At 31.1% G+C, this 20,273-nt stretch overlaps 1 protein-coding gene across 1 annotated transcript in view; it reads right to left on the minus strand.

Annotated features, from left to right (window-relative positions):
- Positions 1–318: 318 nt before the first annotated feature.
- The window catches only part of LOC134709761 (uncharacterized), a 37,772-nt gene continuing 17,817 nt past the window's right edge, over positions 319–20,273 (minus strand). The window contains exons 5-8 of the mRNA XM_063569910.1: positions 13,714–13,797; positions 11,114–11,240; positions 5,411–5,463; positions 319–1,717 (exon numbers count right to left, since the gene is read on the minus strand). Coding sequence (XP_063425980.1) covers positions 1,275–1,717; positions 5,411–5,463; positions 11,114–11,240; positions 13,714–13,797 — 707 coding nt within the window. The 3' untranslated portion in view covers positions 319–1,274. The remainder of the gene's footprint in view (positions 1,718–5,410; positions 5,464–11,113; positions 11,241–13,713; positions 13,798–20,273) is intronic.

Raw genomic sequence — 20,273 nt, forward strand, 5'->3', positions numbered from 1 at the left:
TATGCTTAATTGATAATTATGTTTTTACAGACCTGAAATATTTTATAGACATGATAAATGTAGTTATATAGTTTTACATAATGTAAATGTTTATAGACATGATAAATATATAGTTATTATTTATATTGATGTCTACAGTCTCTCATAATTCTTTATATAATGGCACTTGTATTTTTATTTAAAAAAATACCGTTTTATTCAATGTTTATATTATGATGATTGTATTATGTGAATTGCAAGTGGTGATACTCTAATAAAATATTGAATCTGAATCTGCTATGAAGACGCTAAATTCATTCTTCAAGTGTGGACATCACAATATAGCAACTAGTTACATAATAATTTATTATGTAATAATTATGTCATAATCAAATTATCACAATTTGAAAGATTAATCTTTCTTCTTTCTGTTGATACCTCATTTATAAAATATAAAGAAGGATGAAATGAATTACACCAGTTTAAAGTTGTCTGATTGGGAGTGAAAAACATCTTTGTATTATGCTAACTTAAGACAGGTGCAAACAATCGCAGCTGATTTAAAGGTTTTAATGGTATCAAACATTCATCCGTATCTAAAACAATAGTGTACCATCACAACATAGAAAGACACACTATAAAATATCAATTGAAATGGCTACACTTAATCCTAAGACATATTACCACAAGTGAACATACACTAAACGAATAATTTTGATCTATAATTCAATGTAAATACAAATCAATAAAATAAGGTATGAATAATTAAAGTAACAGTAAAATTCCGCTGTGAAATATTCAACGAATTAGGAATACAGCAATAACATTGACCAAAATACCGACATTTATAATATTATACACAGGAGATGAAAATGATTTTGCGATTAGGTATATAGTTTAAATGGAGAATGGAAATATTTTTTACAAAATAAATATTTATGATGTTCATAGTTCAAAGGAGTAAAAATGTCTAAAAAAAGGTCGATAATTATCATCTTAAGTGTGTAATACTGTTTGAGTGGTATTCTCAAGGTACGTGAACGTTGTTTTAGTGTAAAGATAAAAATCATTTATCGACAGACTGGTGTATGTTTATTCGTGAGAGAGGCAAGGGAAAGTAACAAAATATTGGTTTGAAGCGAACACATTGAAAATGTCCGTTAGCTACCTTGTGATTTCTCGTACGGGTATGGATAGAAAACCCCATATTGACAGAAACAAGTGCCTGTGGAAATGCCTCAACAAAAAGTTTAATATACTTCATTTTAAAACCTTTGAATTATTACCACCTGAAGTTATTTAGTAATGTCGTCTTTGAAAGTATCACTAACCCAAACATGTCCATACACATTGCTTTCGATTTCTTGTTCTGGCAACTCAAGCCTATCATCAATAGTGCTCAAACGTGCACGTTCACTTCGCTTTAAATTTGTTAAACTTTTACTGCAATCAGTATGAGAATATTCACTGTCAAAAAAAATATCCAAATTTGGAACTGATGTAGAAAAATCAAGATGATGGTAAACATTGCTGTATGCGAGACTGTCCCGTCTAGGATTTCTTGCTTTCGTGTTGTTTATGATGTTCATTTGGCGAACTGGTTGTATTTCCCTCACCATCTGAGATTCACGAATTTCGCAATACATATCATCATCTTCCGCAACATTTATATCTTCTTGTACTATATCTATTCCAGTAGAGATCGTGTTAACTTCTGTGCGATTAATAGGCATATTAACTGAAAATAAATCAGAAGGGAAAAGACGATTAACGATAATTCAATGATTTGTGTTGTTTTTGTGACAATCTCATGCGACCATGTTTGTGTAAATATATATATAATATGAAATATAATAGTCGAAAAATGTTCTAAGCAACAAACACCATAACAAAAGGAATCATTAAATGTTATTATCTAATTGATATATGTTTACACTTATTGTAATTCAAGGTAAAAGGTGGACTATATTTTTATTGCCTTCTATTTCCCCTGGATAGATGGTTCATTTTGTAAACAGGGACTCTCACCCTGTTCCTGGACGACCAAGGATATTTAAGACATTTAAGAACAAAACGTTTATATGTCATAAATTTAAAAACAAAATGTTTCAGATAACATATTTCCTTCATCAGTATGGATGTGATGTAAAAGGTATCATATCAATCCATTTAAGGAATGATTGTAATATTTATTCTGTATATGAAGAAATAACATGAAAAATTTGGTGCACACTGAATAACGCGCGTAGCGGTTTATTTAACAGTGTGCAGCACATTTTTTATGTTATTTTGAATAGACAAAAAATATTACAGTCATTTCTTATAATTTAGTTCTAGATTCCATTTTAAACCGTAGAAAACCATGAAAAAACGCTGATGACGTCATGGTCATTTAATTATGTCTATGGGCTCATAACATAATAACGTCAGCCAATCAGAAGTCGCGTTACATCCAAAATTAAATTATTCTAAATTAACTATAAGTATGACCGAAATGAAAAGCACGTTGCGAATTAGAACTATACATTTTAAAATTGTTATGCGATGATGACTGATGTACCCATATTTTTGACTGTTTTATTAATTGTGACTGTTTATTTAACGCATCATGTAAATATAACGGAATTTGATGAGACTGTTATTAAAGAGAGAGGGTTAGCGCTATAGAACCAGGTTTAATCCACCATTTTCTACATTTGAAAATGCCTGTACCAAGTCAGGAATGTGACAGTTCTTGTCTATTCGTTTATGATGCGTTTTGTTACTAGTATTTGATTTTGCCATGTGATTATGGACTTTCCGTATTGATTTTCCTCTGAGTTCAGTATTTTTGTGATTTTACTTTTTTCCATGATCATATTTGGCGCCAGAGTTTTTAATTTTCTTATCCAAAATCACTCCCGAGTGAGTCTATCTTTCCTTAACCAATCCGTGTTGTGTTTTATGATTGTAATGTTCAGTCGATTGGGATCTGCCTTAGTATGGCTAGGGGGTCGCAAATGTCGACTGAAAGGAATGGTGGCTTGCATTCATATTCGCTGTGTATACGATGGCCGTTTATTCGTTTGTGAAATATGTATTTTATTTTCTTATGTCATAGGATATCCGAAACTATAATGAATGAATTGGAATCTAAAAGACAGTACACATTATAATACCAGGGGTGTTTTGGTTTTGTAAAGGAAAATGATTTCTAAAACCATCTTTACGCAATAACTGTTTGGTAAAATTTTAAAAACCAACATAATGTGTGAAAGAGAACATAAAAGTATACACATTCATCTATATGTGATACTATGAGTTTTACCCTAACTTGAATGATCCGATGAAAATGATCTTAACGTGAAATAAAAAATCAAGAACTGGTCCAAACATCTGTTTTTATATGTATCAGATGAACATTTCTCTCTACTTCTACTCGGCGTAGACATAGTCATGGTTATCTTCATTATAAATCACCTATTCTCAGTGATATATCTATAAAGGACCTGCTGTCATTCTTACAAAAGCCGTTAAGTATTTATAACATTCGCACGAAGCTTACTATTACGTTATTCTAAGACTTAATCTATCAATTGGAAACACAATTTCAAATAGATATGGATACATGTCAGTCGAGAATTATACCTAGCAATCGGATTAACGCGAGAAAAAAGACGTAGATACTCTTATTTGAACAATTTTGATGAATTTAGGCTCTGTGGTCGTTTATGCAAATCAGAATTCAGAAACTTTATGCGTCCCTGCACACCCATGCTACATTAACTAACCCAGATATTTTCAAAAATCTTGTCCAACCTCCATGACAAAGATGTAATTGTTCCCGCAGACAAAGCTCAAAATAGCATCGTATTCATGTCTTAATCACATAACATAATTAAAGACAACAGATGTATACCATTGTTTAAAAGTCATAAATCGATCGAGAGGACACAAATCCAGGTAACAAACTGGAACCGAGAAAACACATAAACTATAAGACAAAAATAACGAACCAACAGAAATACTCGCAACAAATAACAAACGACAAGTCAACATACATAGAAGCGAACTATAAAAGCAAATATGTAACACATAAACAAACGACAAATATTGAATTACAGGCTCCTCACTTGAGACTCTTTTTCTCTTACCAAAGTATTAATAAAACCATTTGACTTTTTTTACAATAACACAAATTTTCCCCATTTCAAACTAAAGGACAAAGTGAAAGATTTGGCCCTGCTTTGTTTCATAAAAAAAGATTGACCAACGTATAAACAAGTACACGCGTCTTGGCTTAGTCTTGTTTAATTCCACCTTGTAAAAAAATAACTTTCATTTAAACAAAAATATTATAGAAAAAACCCCGAACATTATCAAGATGTAAGATTTCTTGATGACATCATTGTAACCTTTTCTGACATCGGATCCGGACTTCTTTTAAACTGAGTGCGTGAGTCAGCGTGTTTTTTCTACATTGACAAATGGTAAAGGGGAAGGGTTGAAACTTGATTAGTTTATTTCGTATGTTCAGCAAGGTAATAACTTATTCATTTCAGAGAATACTAACCGAAAATTATTGATTTGAAACTGATATTTTACAAATTATCTCATTTTGCAGAAAACTTTATAATTTACAATCAAAATTATACTTTAATAAATAGTAGTCGGACAAGAGTTTGTACAGCATAAGAGTACATAAGACTTAAAAGTTTACTAAAGTAGAAATAAAACGGAGTGATTCACAGTTTTGATTAAACCGAATACTGAAATGTTGCTGTAAGTCAGGTAATTCACCTTTTAAGACCTTAAGCACACTGTGTTTGTGTGCACCTGTCCTTAAGCAGGAGTCTGTTGTTCAGGTATTGTCTTTTGTTAGAGTGTTTTTCGTGTTTTTTTTAAGATAAATTAGACCGTTGGTTTTCCTGTTTGAATTGCTTTAAACTGTTAATGATGGTGTTCCTTATAGCTTGATATTCGACGTGAGCAAATGCCGATTTTTTTACATTTAATTAAGTAGTTTTTATGCATGTTGACTTGGGTGAACAGTTGTCTCATTTGGCACTCAAACCACATCTTCATATTTCTATTCACATAAAAAAAACAGTTGTAAACCGAGAACCTATTCGAATCCACTGTTTTGTTATACCACCACCATATGGCACCTGTTTTTTTCGCACATAAAAATTGACGTTTATTTTTAGATGGAGACTCAAACCTGTCAAAAAGGTATCTGTTTAAAGATTGATATGCAAATCAAATTACCGTAACACCTATGACTTCAATAAAGGTACAAATGAACAAATTATAAAAAAAAATAAGTAATGACCGCTTGCGTTATTTTCTAACGCCCTATGGAAATTATCTGCTTTTTGGACGCGGCATATCTTTAGATCAATATAAGTTTAGCATTCTATCAATCCTTATAATTATACATTAAGTGACTTACCCCCTAAGATTCTTACTTGTAAAGAAGGCTTGAGGCAGTGAGTTACTTTTTCCCTGTAAAATATTTAAAATTGTTCCACAAGATATCTCAAACAAGGAAACAGTTATATAGCATATGTACCTGACGGTATCGTGATGTAGATATTTAGTCGGATCTGAACATGTACTTGTGATTTGTTTTGATTAAAATAAACAAACAAGTGTCGAAATGTTCAGGACTTAATTAAATCTGTATTTTGGTAAGATGATGCAAGCACACGATTTTTATTGCGTCTAACATTTTGCAAATAAATATTGAACTACTTTATTAAAATATTGCGTAAAAACGTTAATTATGAGCTATGAAAGTCAAATGGCTCGAGCATTTATCTGAGGAAGTTTATAAAAATTTCAAAGAAATATTTTTTACAGTGGGCCAGCTTTCATTAGTCTTCACTATCCCATAGATTAAACACTTTTGGTTATATTCATAATTTTGAATCTTCATTGAAGATGGAGCACGAATGCACAGTTAGTTAATTATATAAATGTGCCGATTTGTATGCAACAGTGGCATTCTTTGGTATTTTCTTGCGATTCGAAAAAAAGTTATGCGAGTATTGTCTCCCTTTAATAGGTTAATTATTTTATAATTAAGTATAGGTTTCTGACATAGAATAATTACAAAATGTATCAGTTCAATTTATGTCAGTTTTTGTTATTGGTGTATCAAAAACATTGATGTACGAATATAATTTCATAAATTTGAAACGTTTAAAATGATTATATAAAATACTATAAATGGGTGTCGAATTATTTATCTTCCCTTCATGATAGATTGATTGAGAAATTAAGTTATTTAATAATAATTACAGAGAGGGACTAGCAAGCAATTTTTAATTGTAGCTTATTCAACGTTAAAACAATTTTCCACTATAAACTAATAGTGTGGGATCCTGCTAACATGTTTAACCCCGCCACATTATTTATGTATGTGCCTGTCCCAAGTCAGGAGCCTGTAATTCAGTGTTTGTCGTTTGTTTATGTGTTACATATTTGTTTTTCGTTCATTTCTTTACATAAATAAGGCCGTTAGTTTTCTCGTTTGAATTGTTTTGCATTGTCTTATCGGGGCCTTTTATAGCTGACCATGCGGTATGGGCTTTGCTCATTGTTGAAGGACGTACGGTGACCTATAGTTGTTAATGTTTGTGTCATTTTGGTCTTTTGTGGATAGTTGTCTCATTGGCAATCATCCCACGTCTTCTTTTTTATAATGTTACTATATACAAATATAAGGACCTTGTTAGCTAAATCTACAAATTTTATAAGTTATTATGAATTTTTAAGTTACAATAGATTAATATTCTATAACAGATATACTTTATGTAGCAAAATTGCAAGTAGTCATGACTAACTAAATATACACACCATTTAATTAAAAGATAATAAGAAGCAATGTTACCGAACTTGATGTACATTTCGACAATAAATAAAGTCAACAGTAGTATACCACTGTTCAAACGTCATAAATCGATTTAGAGAAAACAAAAGCGGGTAACAAACTGAAACAGAGAAAACACCTCAACTATAAGAGGAAACAACGACATAACAGAACACAGAAAGTGAAACAAAAAACAAACGACAATGCAGCATTCATACTAAGGAACTATAATTTGATAACAACTGTCATATTCCTGACTTGGTACAGGATGTTTTAAGAAACAAGGTGGGGTCAACCTGGTTTTGTGGCTCCCCGCTTCATGGTTAATATATCGCTATTAATGACAACATTACATGACGACAACACACTGTAAGTACAAAAAAATGAGAAAAAATACAGACACAAACAGAAAATACATGAAATATATAGAAAAATAGTTCATTTCGACATGTTAAACACAGAAAAAACCGAATAACTAAAATTTTTCAGGATAGTACACTAAACAGCTAATTAGAATTACAAAGTATGTGTCTGTAAAAGGAATTGAACAACGCCACAGAAACTAACATCAAAGATAAATTTCTAAAACTTGGATATCAATCAAGATAAGATTTTTATTTTATTTGATGTATTTTTTATATATTACAAGAATTTTAATATCTGTTTAGTCGGAAAACGATGTTTTAACAACCTGTCGACCTATACAAGTAGAAGACTTTTTGGTATTATTGTCAACTCGTCGACCAGTAATGCTTTTTATGTAGACATTCTTTTAGAATCACATTGTCGACCTGTCGACTTCTGCTGTTTAAATATTTTTCTGGTTGAATTGCAGATCTCAAGTTAATATAAAAATAAGAAGATGAAGTATAATTGGCAATGAGACAACTCCTCAAAGGGGACCACAATAACACAGAAATTAAAAACTATAGGTCACCGTACGGCCTTCACCAACGAACAAAGCTTTAACCACATAGTCAGCTTTAAATGCCTGAAATACAAATTTGCCGAATGGTGTCTTGATAATAAGAGTAGTTATGAATATGATTTGTGTTTTCAGTCGTGTATCAACATCATTTGTTATACAATGGATTTATCTGTCGTAGAGTTGTCAGTTCTTTATACGTTTTATATATATATATACAATTAATGACCTTTTTTGAAAGACAATATTTTAATATTAAAATACATAGATTCATGGACCTTATTTGCATGCAAATATAAATTCCCTGACTGATTCAAATGCCACAGTTAGTCATTTATAAGATTTTCAATAACATATGTATAGAAGATGGGTGATACAAATTTCCCAAAATCAATATAAAGTTATAAAAGAACAATGCATATCAATATAAAATTTCATTAAAAGTAGTGTCATATATATAAAATCTCTTAAAGTTATGATCCTTATCCAATTGATATACAATTACAAGGAAGTTTGCCCCCAGTTTTTTTTTGCTACATGAAGCTATACAAGACTATAGATACATACACATTTTATAAAATGTTTAGCCGCAAATAATTATTATAAATAGAGTATACGGAAAAAAACACAATTAACTATGGGCTTGAAGTAAAATATCAGTGATTTCAAAGATGATATTTCTAGGATTTACGTACGAATTTCCAAATTTATGTTAATAATTAAAGTTGATAGTTAAAAATCAAATTTGATTTTTTTCCAAGTTTAATTTGAATAACTCCTGGTTTAATTAAAGTCGATGATTCCAATATTAAAGTTGATTTTTTCCAAGTTGGATTAGGATAAATCCTCGATTAAAGTTGATAATTCCAAGGTTTAAATTGGAATTTTCAAGATTTAAGTTGAAAATTCCAAGGTTAAACGATGATGATTCCAAGAATAACGACGATGATTCCAAGATTAATGTTGATAACAGATTAAAATTGATAATTCAATTGATAATTCGAATATTAAAGTTGATAATACCAGTATAAAAGTCGATAATTCCAGTTTGAAGGTGATAATTCCAATATTTAAATTGAAAATTTCAGTATTCAAAAAGTTGATAATTCCAAGATAAGGATTGATAATTCAAAGATTACAATTAGAAATTCCCATATCAAAGTTAATCATTTCAAGATTTAAGTTGACAATTCCAAGTTTAAAGTTGATATTAAAATTGGAAAAAAAAATATTAAAAAAGGTACGATAATTCCAAAAATAAAGATATTAGTTCAAAGAATAATCTGAGGTGAGCTAAAAAGGGAAAGTTCCTAATGAAATGGCAATATTAAAAGCTCAAAGACAGCAAACTTTATATATGATAATGTCATATTTGGTAATGTAAATTTGTCTGGAACATGCATTTTGTTGATACTGCTAATATTCTACATAAACCAAATACACATAGGCTTTTTCAACATCATAAGAATTATCGAAGGTTTCGTATGGTGACTTGTATATAATGCTTATTATTAAAAATTAAAAAAAATCATTCGTCACTGACGCATGACTATTAGAAATATAATTAAACTCAATGTCTTTTCGGCTGTTGCAAAGCAATTGTCGAAATCAATTTTATTTTGATCGGTAGTCCACAGCTTCCACAAGAAAGTACATAACCTTTTGATGCTCGTGTAACTGTGTTCTTAAACTATTACAATGTCGTTATACGAATAGTGAGTGTAAAATGTTTCAACTGCACACCAATCTTTATTATAAAGGGCAGTTGATTGTATAAAATGATGGGTGACCACACCTGTATTAAAACTCAGTTCCTACAAACTGACTTCAGACAGCTTCCAGTATTCGAATTTGATAGAACAAATCATTGATATTTCTTGCTGTTACAGTATTAAAAGTGTTGAGTAACGTAGTTGATATTTAGATTTTTGGGAAGTCGTGCACATCTCCTCCTCCAATCCTCTTTTTTAGTTTTACAACATTAAAAAATACAACAAATCCACTGGTTTTGAATTTTTAAGAATTGCAAATATTAGACAATTTAGAATTATCCTACTAGAGAATGATTTTATTTTCAATTTTCTTCAATAATGATTGCTGAAGCATTTTTTTTTACAAATCACAAAAAGTCATATATTCCCGAGTTCCAATACGTGTATTCACACACATAATGAAGTCCTAACCTGACCTTAGAAAAAGGTTTGTTTTGGAGTTAAGTTTAATTTAAAAAAGCCAATGAAATGCATGAAATTTTTAATGCCATGTGTCACGCATGGACTGTCTTATTTTATAGGGATGCTCTTGTGGCACATCATCAAAGATCCGATTAATTTACCACAAATCTTAAATTCAATCGAATACATTGACCTGTTATTTTGTCAAGTTTAAAGCCAGTCAGACGGATAGCTTATATCCTGAGAAGTGACCTTGGTGAAACTTGAAAGTTAAACAACTCTATTTTACGGTAATGAATATTTTTTAAAACGCTCTAGTGATTAGGTCATAAAAACTAGTTCTAGCTCATAATGAAGAAAACGTCAACCGTCTTATAGCAAGAACGTTTCCTCACTTAGAAACAGATTTTGTCATAGCTTGTAGACTTATGTTGCTGGTTGATAAAGTCGCACCGACATGCATGATACTGTGATAGCATGCAATGGTTTTCAATAAATACTTCTTTATAAAAATATCTGAACAGAAAAAATACATTTCAACAATAAAAGGATTTCAAAGTTACCTGATTGAAAACTATTTCTATAACCTTTTATGAACAAGAATAGTCCTGGATGAATTAAAAAGAGAGACGAAAGACGCCAAATGGATCTAACATGTAAATTCATAACTCGAATAACAAACAAACAATGTCATGGTAACATTTAAAAAAAGACTAAACGACAAACAGAAAATACAACAGATTTTTTTTTTACTTAACTGAAACATACGCGACAGCAACCCCACCAAAAAAGGGGTAGTTCAATGTGCTCCGGAAGGATAGACATGTCCTTCGCTACATTGGTATCGTGTTCCCTGTGTTGATACGAAGCCGTTGATACGTTTGATTTTGAAGGTCACATTCGATTCGAGGAAAAGAATCAGTTGTTGTAAGAGCAGAAAAGAGTCAAAAGACAAAACTGTCAACCGAATCCAAAATACTATTAAAATCATATAACTTTTAAAAATATCCAAGGATGTTTTTACATTCCAATACATATAGAGCATACAGCCTTCAATATTAAGTATACAACACTCATCAAATCGAATGCAACTTTTTTTACATGGATTTATGCTACTATATAATTTATTGTTTAAAGTTGATTTATTTAAGCGTAATGTCAAAATTTCTATATCAATTATACCTCAACTTTGATATGGACAGCACCATTACCACCAGTCCCGTTGAAAGGATAATGTACAACCAGATACTCCAACTAGAAGAATTAGAAGAAGTGTCACCACGGATTTCGCTTGTTGAAGTTGTTATTCCTGAAATTCATATAAATATTGAAAAGGTTCTTCTTATCGGACTTTGCAAACACAGATATACATCTATTACCAGTAAAGAACGTTTTTATATATGGTTAACATCAGCTTCAAGAACATAACGCAAACTATTAAAGAAATTGCATTCGTAGATAGACAGACTTCCAGATGTCCTTTGTTTAACTAAAATACTTTTACATTTAAGTATCAAATCCTTAATAAGATAGTAATTACAGCTATTCATATTGAGCAACACTAAAATGAAGTTTGAGTGAATGATATACATAGGTCACTTATTAATCCATGAAATATTAAACGTTTATAAGGCATATTTCAGTTTTCTATATTATAATTATTTCCTACTGATATCAGTATGAACTCGATCTCATTGTAGTATACTTTAAATGTTTACCTCTGTTTTGTGTGCTTTTGATATAATATGTGTGCAACGTTGCTGATATAAGATAGTAATACACGAACAAGATGCAAAATATTCGAGTAAATAAGTTTGGTAAATAGATATCATTCTTCAGTGTCATGTTTTTATTAGTAAATGCAATACAATATGTGCGGATGTGTAAAATTAATTCACTCGAACAAGTAAATTTGAACCAAAAAAAACTCGATACTATTTTGCTGGGAATGCGTCTTATACATGTAAACAAAATGTGTAAATATATATAAAATACTTCTGAAAAGATCGCTATCTACGAAAACTGCTAGTTCTTACTGCTGATTCCGTTTAATTGTAGTTCATTCAGAATCTTTCCTGAACCTGTTGCTGGGAATTATTCTAGGGAATGTTATGTTTTATCACTTAGAGTATTTTTGTGGTCCGACTGTCTCATGTGTTGTTTTATTTTTTTGTAGGTACACTACCGTGCCAATAGTGAAGATAATTTAATGACGTCATGTCGAATGCGGGTTGTAAGTGACAACTTCTAACGCCGTTTTATCTGTAAATAATTTGGAGTTATCTCTCTTTTTGCATAATATGAAAGTATGAGGAAGGTCATTGACCTGATACGTCACCAAAAGATTAGAATCGTCTGCTTTGTTTACATTTCGTATAATTTTGAGAATGGCCCCGAAACGCAAGGAACTGTCATTGTCTGAGAAAATTACCATTGCATCAATACATAAGGCTGGTATGAAAGGACCTGACATTGCACGTCAAACCAGACATCCGCTTCCAACAATTTATGGGATTTTAAGCCGTTTCAAAGGTCGGGGGAGTTTTGAAAACAAGGAGAGAACGGGAAGACCAAATCTGCTAACACCGCGAGATACTCGCAAACTTTGAACCACTGTCAAGTCGGACAGAAAACGTCCACTGCATGAGATTACTGCTGTTTTTACTGAATCTAGAGAAGTACCAGTATATAAGCGTACTGTTCAGAGAAAATTGTATGAAAAGGGTTCAAAAAACGTGGTGTAAAAAAATCCATCAGAAATCGGGCTGCAAATGTCAAAAACGGCTGGCATGGTGTAAATTGGTCAGGCACAAAACTGTGGAAGATTATTGGAGAAATGTCATATATAGGGATGAATGTAAGTTGAAAATTGGAATGGATAATCGTGTTTTACTCTGGAGACGGCCTGGTGAGGAGTGGACTCCTCATTGCTTAAATCCTGGCCGTGGGTCACGACTGAGTTTGATGATCTGGGGGTACTAATACTGTTGTAACTGGTGATATAAATGCTTTAAAGTATATTGAGGTTGTTGACAATTTTGTTTGGCCTGTTATTGCTCGTCATTTCCCTGCTGACAATAACATATACCAAGATGACAATGCCCCGGTTTATAATTATAGGACAAAATTGTGAAGGATTACATGGAACAAAATCAACTTCATGGTATGGAATGGCCAGCGCAAAGACTAGACATTGATGTAATTAAAAATATGTGGCGTAAAATTAAAATTAAACTACAAAAACAGGCACATAACATCACTACAAAGGCTCAAATGGAGACAGCAATTCAGGACATATGGACAAATATATCCTTTGAATTCATAAGAAAACTTTATAATCCAATTCCAAGAGTTTGAGGCTAGTAACAAGGACAAAAGGAAACATCACAAAGTATAAGTTGAGTTCAGATCATTTTATTAATATAATTACAAAGGTTGAACTGTCACAGATACTCGACAACTGTATGTGGCTGCAATCTTGGAATTATCTTCACTTTTAGCTTCATAGTGATACATGTAATAATCCTCTGACCATGGAGGCGTTCTTGGAATGGCTGCTTTGAATCATAAACATATCGGAGGCACCAAACCGAAAAGTTTAGAATGTAAATATAACATTCGAGCTTTTTCAGGTCAAATTGCACATAATTATGTCAGACAGGCGGACTACATACAAGCGAAGCTAACAAATAAATGAATGGTGCCTCAGCAAAATACGAATTTAACATAACTATTTGACTGTTTTTCTATTACATTCAAACACTAGTTTAAAAGAACATTACCTGCGTCCAGTTTCTTATCAGTACTAGTATAAACTGTTACATTTATGCTTGGGATTGTGCTGATTTCCAACTTTACTGTCGTTTCTACAAGTAATTCACCAAACAAATAAAAATGACTATGATGGAAAGAAATAGTATATGTATAGATTCAATACTGAGACATAAAAGTAATTATGGAACAAGGTACACCAAAATAAATGACACATTCTTTAGACTGAAAAGCAAATATGATTGAAGAGCTAATAAAACTTAACATATTTGGAGAATACAATGTAAATCAAAGCATCGTCAGTGCTGGTTTTCAGGCATTTTTTCCGATCTAAATTTCAAAAAGTTAATTCGGGACGTAACGCATCATCTGGGCTAAAGTGTCTCATAGACAGAATTTTGTCATGTGATCGTGATCAGAATTTTTTCATGATTTACTCAGAATTATATTATTAGAAATGACTGAACATGCATTTTCAAAAATAAGATACACACTTTTAAATAGAGGTTTTCAGTGTGCACCACATTTTTTTATGTAATTTATTCATAGCAGAAAAAAAACAATCAATTAAACTTAATGAAACCCTTGCGTTATATGTATTTTTAAAATGAATATTATTTTCGCACAAAACATGACCCTAGAGTTCAGTATTATAATAATAAGCGACTCTCTTTTTCGTTTCAGTTAGAGCGTTCCAAAATCCTCACAATTGCAAACCATTTTGTGGACTTACGACGCCTAGAACACTGCGGACTTGTTGAAGTTGGATATCGAGCTGATACTGCATTTCTTGCTAGCAATGGATTGTCGAAATATAGGCTCATGGCTCCAATTTGTTAGGACAATTTGGACTATTTTTTTTTGTCGCACATTGTTTATACTAAAACGTTTTTTATATGTAACCATAACATTTTTTATATACTGTGAATCTGCTATTTGTGATGTCAAACGAATTCCCTAATATAGAGAAGACATCCTGTTGAACTACCTTGTACATATTTCTTTTTTTTACAAAAAATGCAGATCTAGAAAGAAGAAACTTATTCTAGATGAATGGCATAAAGGGATCATTATGCCCATACACAAAGGTGGGTCTACACACTCTCTGTGTAACTACAGAGGTATAACTCTCACAGAAAATGTTTACAACAGAGTTAATTTTTGCACGTACCAAATTTTTGGGCCGAAAATAGGTAGTGTTTTTGTGATCAAAAAAGTTCAAAATATCATATAAACAATCTGTATATTGACTTGACCTTAATCCTCAATTGCCAGAACTGGTCCAATTCAATTAGTTAATGTTAATGCTATAAAATATAACTTAATTGTGCAGTTGATAAAATCAAATATCTTTGTCGTGCTTTTGATGAAATAGAATATCATGTATTGCATTTTCAAGACCTGATTTTGAAACTATCAAAGTTGCATCTACTGACAAAATATTTATATTCCTTGTCTTAGATATGGATTTAAACGCATCATTTGCCTCATTTACTCATCAATGAATTTTATGTCAAGATGACATATTTTTAGGGCCCTCGGTTCCTATTATTACAGACAAAATATTATTTCTTCACGAGTTATATCTCAGATATGGACTCTAAGGCAAACTATAATCAGTCACTAATATGTGACATGTAGATCAAAATAACCAGGACCCTTTGGTTATTCAAGATACAACTATGAACAAAATATCATGAACTTTGACTTATACTTCCACAAATATGTGGAGAGCCGTGGTGTAGTGATTAGTGCATCAGACTACTTACACAAAGGTTCCTGTTTCGATCCACATACCGGAGAGAACATTTCAGGGACTGAATTTTCGGCTCTTCCTTGACACCATTGGCGAGTGTGGTCTTGAGAAACGATGATAGTCCGTTGGAAGGGGGCGATAAATGGCCCACCCGTGTTAATAGAGAAACCTATATCTTGCACGTAAAAGCCAACTTTGTAGATTTCGACAAAGAGAATGCTAATTCCGCTATAAAGGCAGCACTTGCACCCGCAAAGATGAAAGGGATTACTCAAAGTTGCAATAACTTGTTTCCCAATCCACAAAAAATAAATATGTTTTAAATAGATGGAATTTAACTTTGTGATTGACAGATGAAACAATATATCCCTTCCCCAACTTCGTTTGACAGAAGATATAAAAATCTTAAAGCTAAAATATATCAAATTATTCCTCTTAGTAAAGGTTGGTGTAGCTTTTTGTAATATTTAACCATGAATCAACCCGATGCGAAGGGTCAACTTAAACCTACCACCAGCTATGAGAAATATTGATCATTGCTGAATGCCTCATGGTGACTTGAAGATGAAGGACAACAATAAAAACGTTTGATATTCGGGTTTCACCATGTATTGATATTAATATTGTCTCATGTACATTTAGTCCTTTTCTCTTCATATTTTCATTGGGTATACGACAGACAAAAATACTGCCTTATACTACAACTAAAAATACGAAAGCTTCGGACAGTATAGCAATAAATTCTCTTCGTAGAAACTGACAAATCATTGACAAAATGTTTTCATTTCCATCTGTTTGATTGCATTAAAATTGCAAAGTATTAACTAATACCACGAGAGTATTTGATAGTTTTGAAAATCACGTTCAGCTTCTATAACTACCTATAAAAACTCCCGAGATCGTTTACGTTGAAATCAAATATATATTTATTATAAATATTCTTCTAAATGATGAAAACTGTGTAAATAATCAATCTAGAATCCATTTTGTTTTGTACCTGTTAAATGTAATGAATGGAAATATATAGAAAATATCGAAACTATTTTACAGACTGCGGGTCTTGACCATTATACAAATGGAAACAAACGTAAATATCTTTAATTAACATTATGGTATCAAAAAGATCAATACTCAATTATTTAATATTTTAGGAAAGAGTAGTTTAAACTTGCACCAATCCAACCTGGTTGTTAAACGTAGGCAGCCGTATACAACGAATTTCGCCAAACAAGTCTAAAATGTTTGCCAAGATGGAATTATCTGCCTATAAATGCAACGCTTCAACGAATGAATCGTATAAAAAATAAAACATAAATGTCAGTTATGTTCCTTAAACATTGTTAAATGGGACTGAGAATTTATTTCGCGTTATGTTAGATTTTACTTCTTTCTCGGCTATCAGAAAAAGTAGAAGTACTGACATACAAGCATGATTCGATAGTTTAAACATGGATATCTGTTTTTCAGAGTTGCCGCCCTTAGCACAAATACAGTTCATGATAGGTGATCTTGGTTATTTGTATTCTCTAGACTTATGTAATAGTTTAGATAAGATCGTGAAAAATAACCTGCAGACGTTATGAATAATTCTTTTCTACTTGATAACATTTCCAACGAATAATATCTTGGACTGTGTGCGAACGTTTTTAGTTTCAGACTGAAATTTAGTTTTTTAGTTTCAAGGCTGAAATTTTTAATCTTTTATGGACAAAACATATCCAATTATATCTGAATGAATTTGATACTGTAATGTATTGTTACGAAATAACCAATGTATTATTATATTTTAGCATTAATGAATCTATTAGATTTTTAAATATTTGCAAGAATATTGTACCATTGTGATTATAATCATATATAAAGGCAACAGTAGTATACCGCTGTTCAAATTCATAAATCCATGAACAAAAAACAAAATCGGAGTAACAAACTAAAACCGAGGGGAATGCATTAAATATAAGAGGAGAACAACGACACAACAACACACACAGAAACGGACCAAGCATCAGACAAAATCCCACGAGAATAACAAATATATAATTTTGTTTGTAAATACTATGATGAGCTTTTTTAGGTGGCAGTATCCCGCTGGCGCTTGTCCCCGTTGTAAAGGAGTAGTTCCACAATACATATATATATGTATGTATATATATTACCTTGATCGCTTTTTATCCGCACCAAAACCGCCAACCCCGTTACCCGTGTCAAACATAGACAACAGTGTGAGCGGCAATAAGTTTAACTCGCGGTTTTTATACTTTTATATACTTTTTTTAATATTAAAAATCCGAAACGTGAAAGTACATGCTATAAAAGCAATCCTTTAGAGTTATTGTTGTTTAATGTAAAACGATAGATAAAATTTAACTGTCATTATACCAACGAATGTATATCCTATGGTACGTTTGACTTTAATAAACCTCTTAGTAAAATAATCATACTAACTTTCACTTTCAATTTCAGAGTCTTATTCATTATGAATTCAAAACAAAAGAATTTCATCCGTTTGCTAATGTCTTGGATCAATGCTGTTTTACAGTACTTTTATAAAAGCATGCAAAAAAAAATATTGAGCAACTTGCTTGCTATGTTTGCTTGGTTGTGTGCAAACAAGAGGTAGGTGGAGTTACAGTCATTTTTATATATACTGGGATTTGATTGGACAATAAGAATTGACATGAAATGAACTTAATGTTTATATTCCAATCAAATTCCATCAAATAGTAAACAAATATCCAAACAAATATAACAAGCAAGTTCATCAATGATTTGTTTTGAATGCTTTTATAGGAGTGCTGTAATATGATTCCATTGTGCTATTGAAAGGGTTCAAATCCTTTTTGAATAAGAGATTTCACGTCCATTATTTTAAAAGAAGAGTTTTCCTCAATACATTCCTTTAAATTTCCCCAAATAAGTTCTTCAGGATGAAACTTGCAGTGAAAAAGTGGCAGTTTTAGTAATTCAAGATAAATTCGAAAGAGTCAACTGGACGAACGAACCTATAAAAAGTTTGGGCATTTATTTTGGCTATAATATAGAAAACTGTCAAAACTTAACTGTCAAAAACATGCTGATAAAATTATAAACATTATAAACATGTGGTCAAAAAGAAAGCTAAGCATGCTAGGAAGAATAACTGTAGTGAAGTCTCTAATACTCCCAAATATAACATATATAGCAAGCAATATGATATTACCAAAAGATTTTATACAAAACATTAAAACTATGATATATAACTATATATGTTATGGGAAAAGAGATATGATTAAAAGAAATACTTTGTCACAAAATTATACTGAAGGGGGATTCAAAATGGATAAAACAATTATTGTTTGAAGAAAATGATAAACAAACTTGGAAAATAATTCAAATTTTTTTCTAGATAAGTTAGGAGATATTTTTTTAAAGGGGCACTATCTGTCAAATTCACGGTCACCGTTCTGACTCAAATTTTCATATTTTATTTTTAACAATGTAAAACATTTATCCAAACTATCAAAATTGTGAAATATCAAGTTTACAGATCAAAGGCTCAATAATATGTAATGTCGTTTCGTGTGTATTTTAGTCTAGACTCCATCTAATTAAATGTCGAGTTGACCTCAGATGATCATATAAGCGATGTATAACATATAAGTATACTTATGATTAGATATAACTTAGATTAAGCCAACACGTGCATTTAAATTTCTATAGGTCTGTTTAATTTTATTTTATAGATTAAAATATATATATGTTTCTCGTCGTTTTTACATGTAGAAAAAAGATTTTTGGTGGATCGAATCAGTCATCAAATGATTTACCTTCGTTTCACTTTCATTGGTAACATTCATTTCCTTTAAATAAACAGTACACGTACAAAGCATGCGTTCTCCATCTCTAGTTAAGGGGTTAAATTGAAGTCCACATGAATACGGATTTAATGAGGTCGACTTTTTCACTTGCAAGTGAAAAAGTTATTATCAGTATTATTTTACTTAATTTGACAAAATTGAACCATTTTGGCTGCTAAAAGCGATTTATTATTTCCCTATTTCACTTTATTTATTGATTGAACAAAATAAAATACGTTAATTTGTTATGCATCTCGTAGCTAGTGCCCCTTTAATATTCAAGATGAATATAGACTATATAAATATTATTGAAAAATACATTGCAAAACAAATCCCTGAGTTTTATTTTCAGTTAATAAAGACCTGGATTAAAGCAAAAGAAAAAACTGAACAAAAGCCAACCATGTTTTGGAAAATAAGGAAACAAATGATATGGGGCAATAAATATATTAACATCAACAATAAATGTTTACTGTTTTAAAATACTGGATACAAAGCAATATTCTTGTTATAAATGATTTATTAGATAAAGATGGAAACATATCCTCAGACATCATACTAAGTAAACTAAAAAATAAAGAAAAACTGGATAGCTGAGCTAAAAAAAACCTGAAGAAAGCTATTCCAAAACACTGGACCAATGTCATCAAAAACTCACCATCTAGACAAGTCAATATAAATATAAAAGAAAATCTAAACATCATAAACAAAAAACCTATTCAAACCCTAAATAACCATGACATATGTATCTTCTTACTTGAAACAAAGGAAATGCAAACACCTATTGGCTTTTTAAATGGAAATCATATTTTACAGTAGAAAATACTAATCTAGCATATGAAACATTAAATTTATTTTTACATACTTAGATGATAATAGAAATAAAATATTTAGATGGAAGCTACTTCATCATATTCTTTCCTGTAATTAATTATTAAAACAATCATATGTTTTCCTGTAATCAATTATTAAAACAATG

Source organism: Mytilus trossulus, chromosome 3 (assembly GCF_036588685.1).
Source record: "Mytilus trossulus isolate FHL-02 chromosome 3, PNRI_Mtr1.1.1.hap1, whole genome shotgun sequence".
NCBI classification, from domain to species: Eukaryota; Metazoa; Mollusca; class Bivalvia; order Mytilida; family Mytilidae; genus Mytilus; species Mytilus trossulus.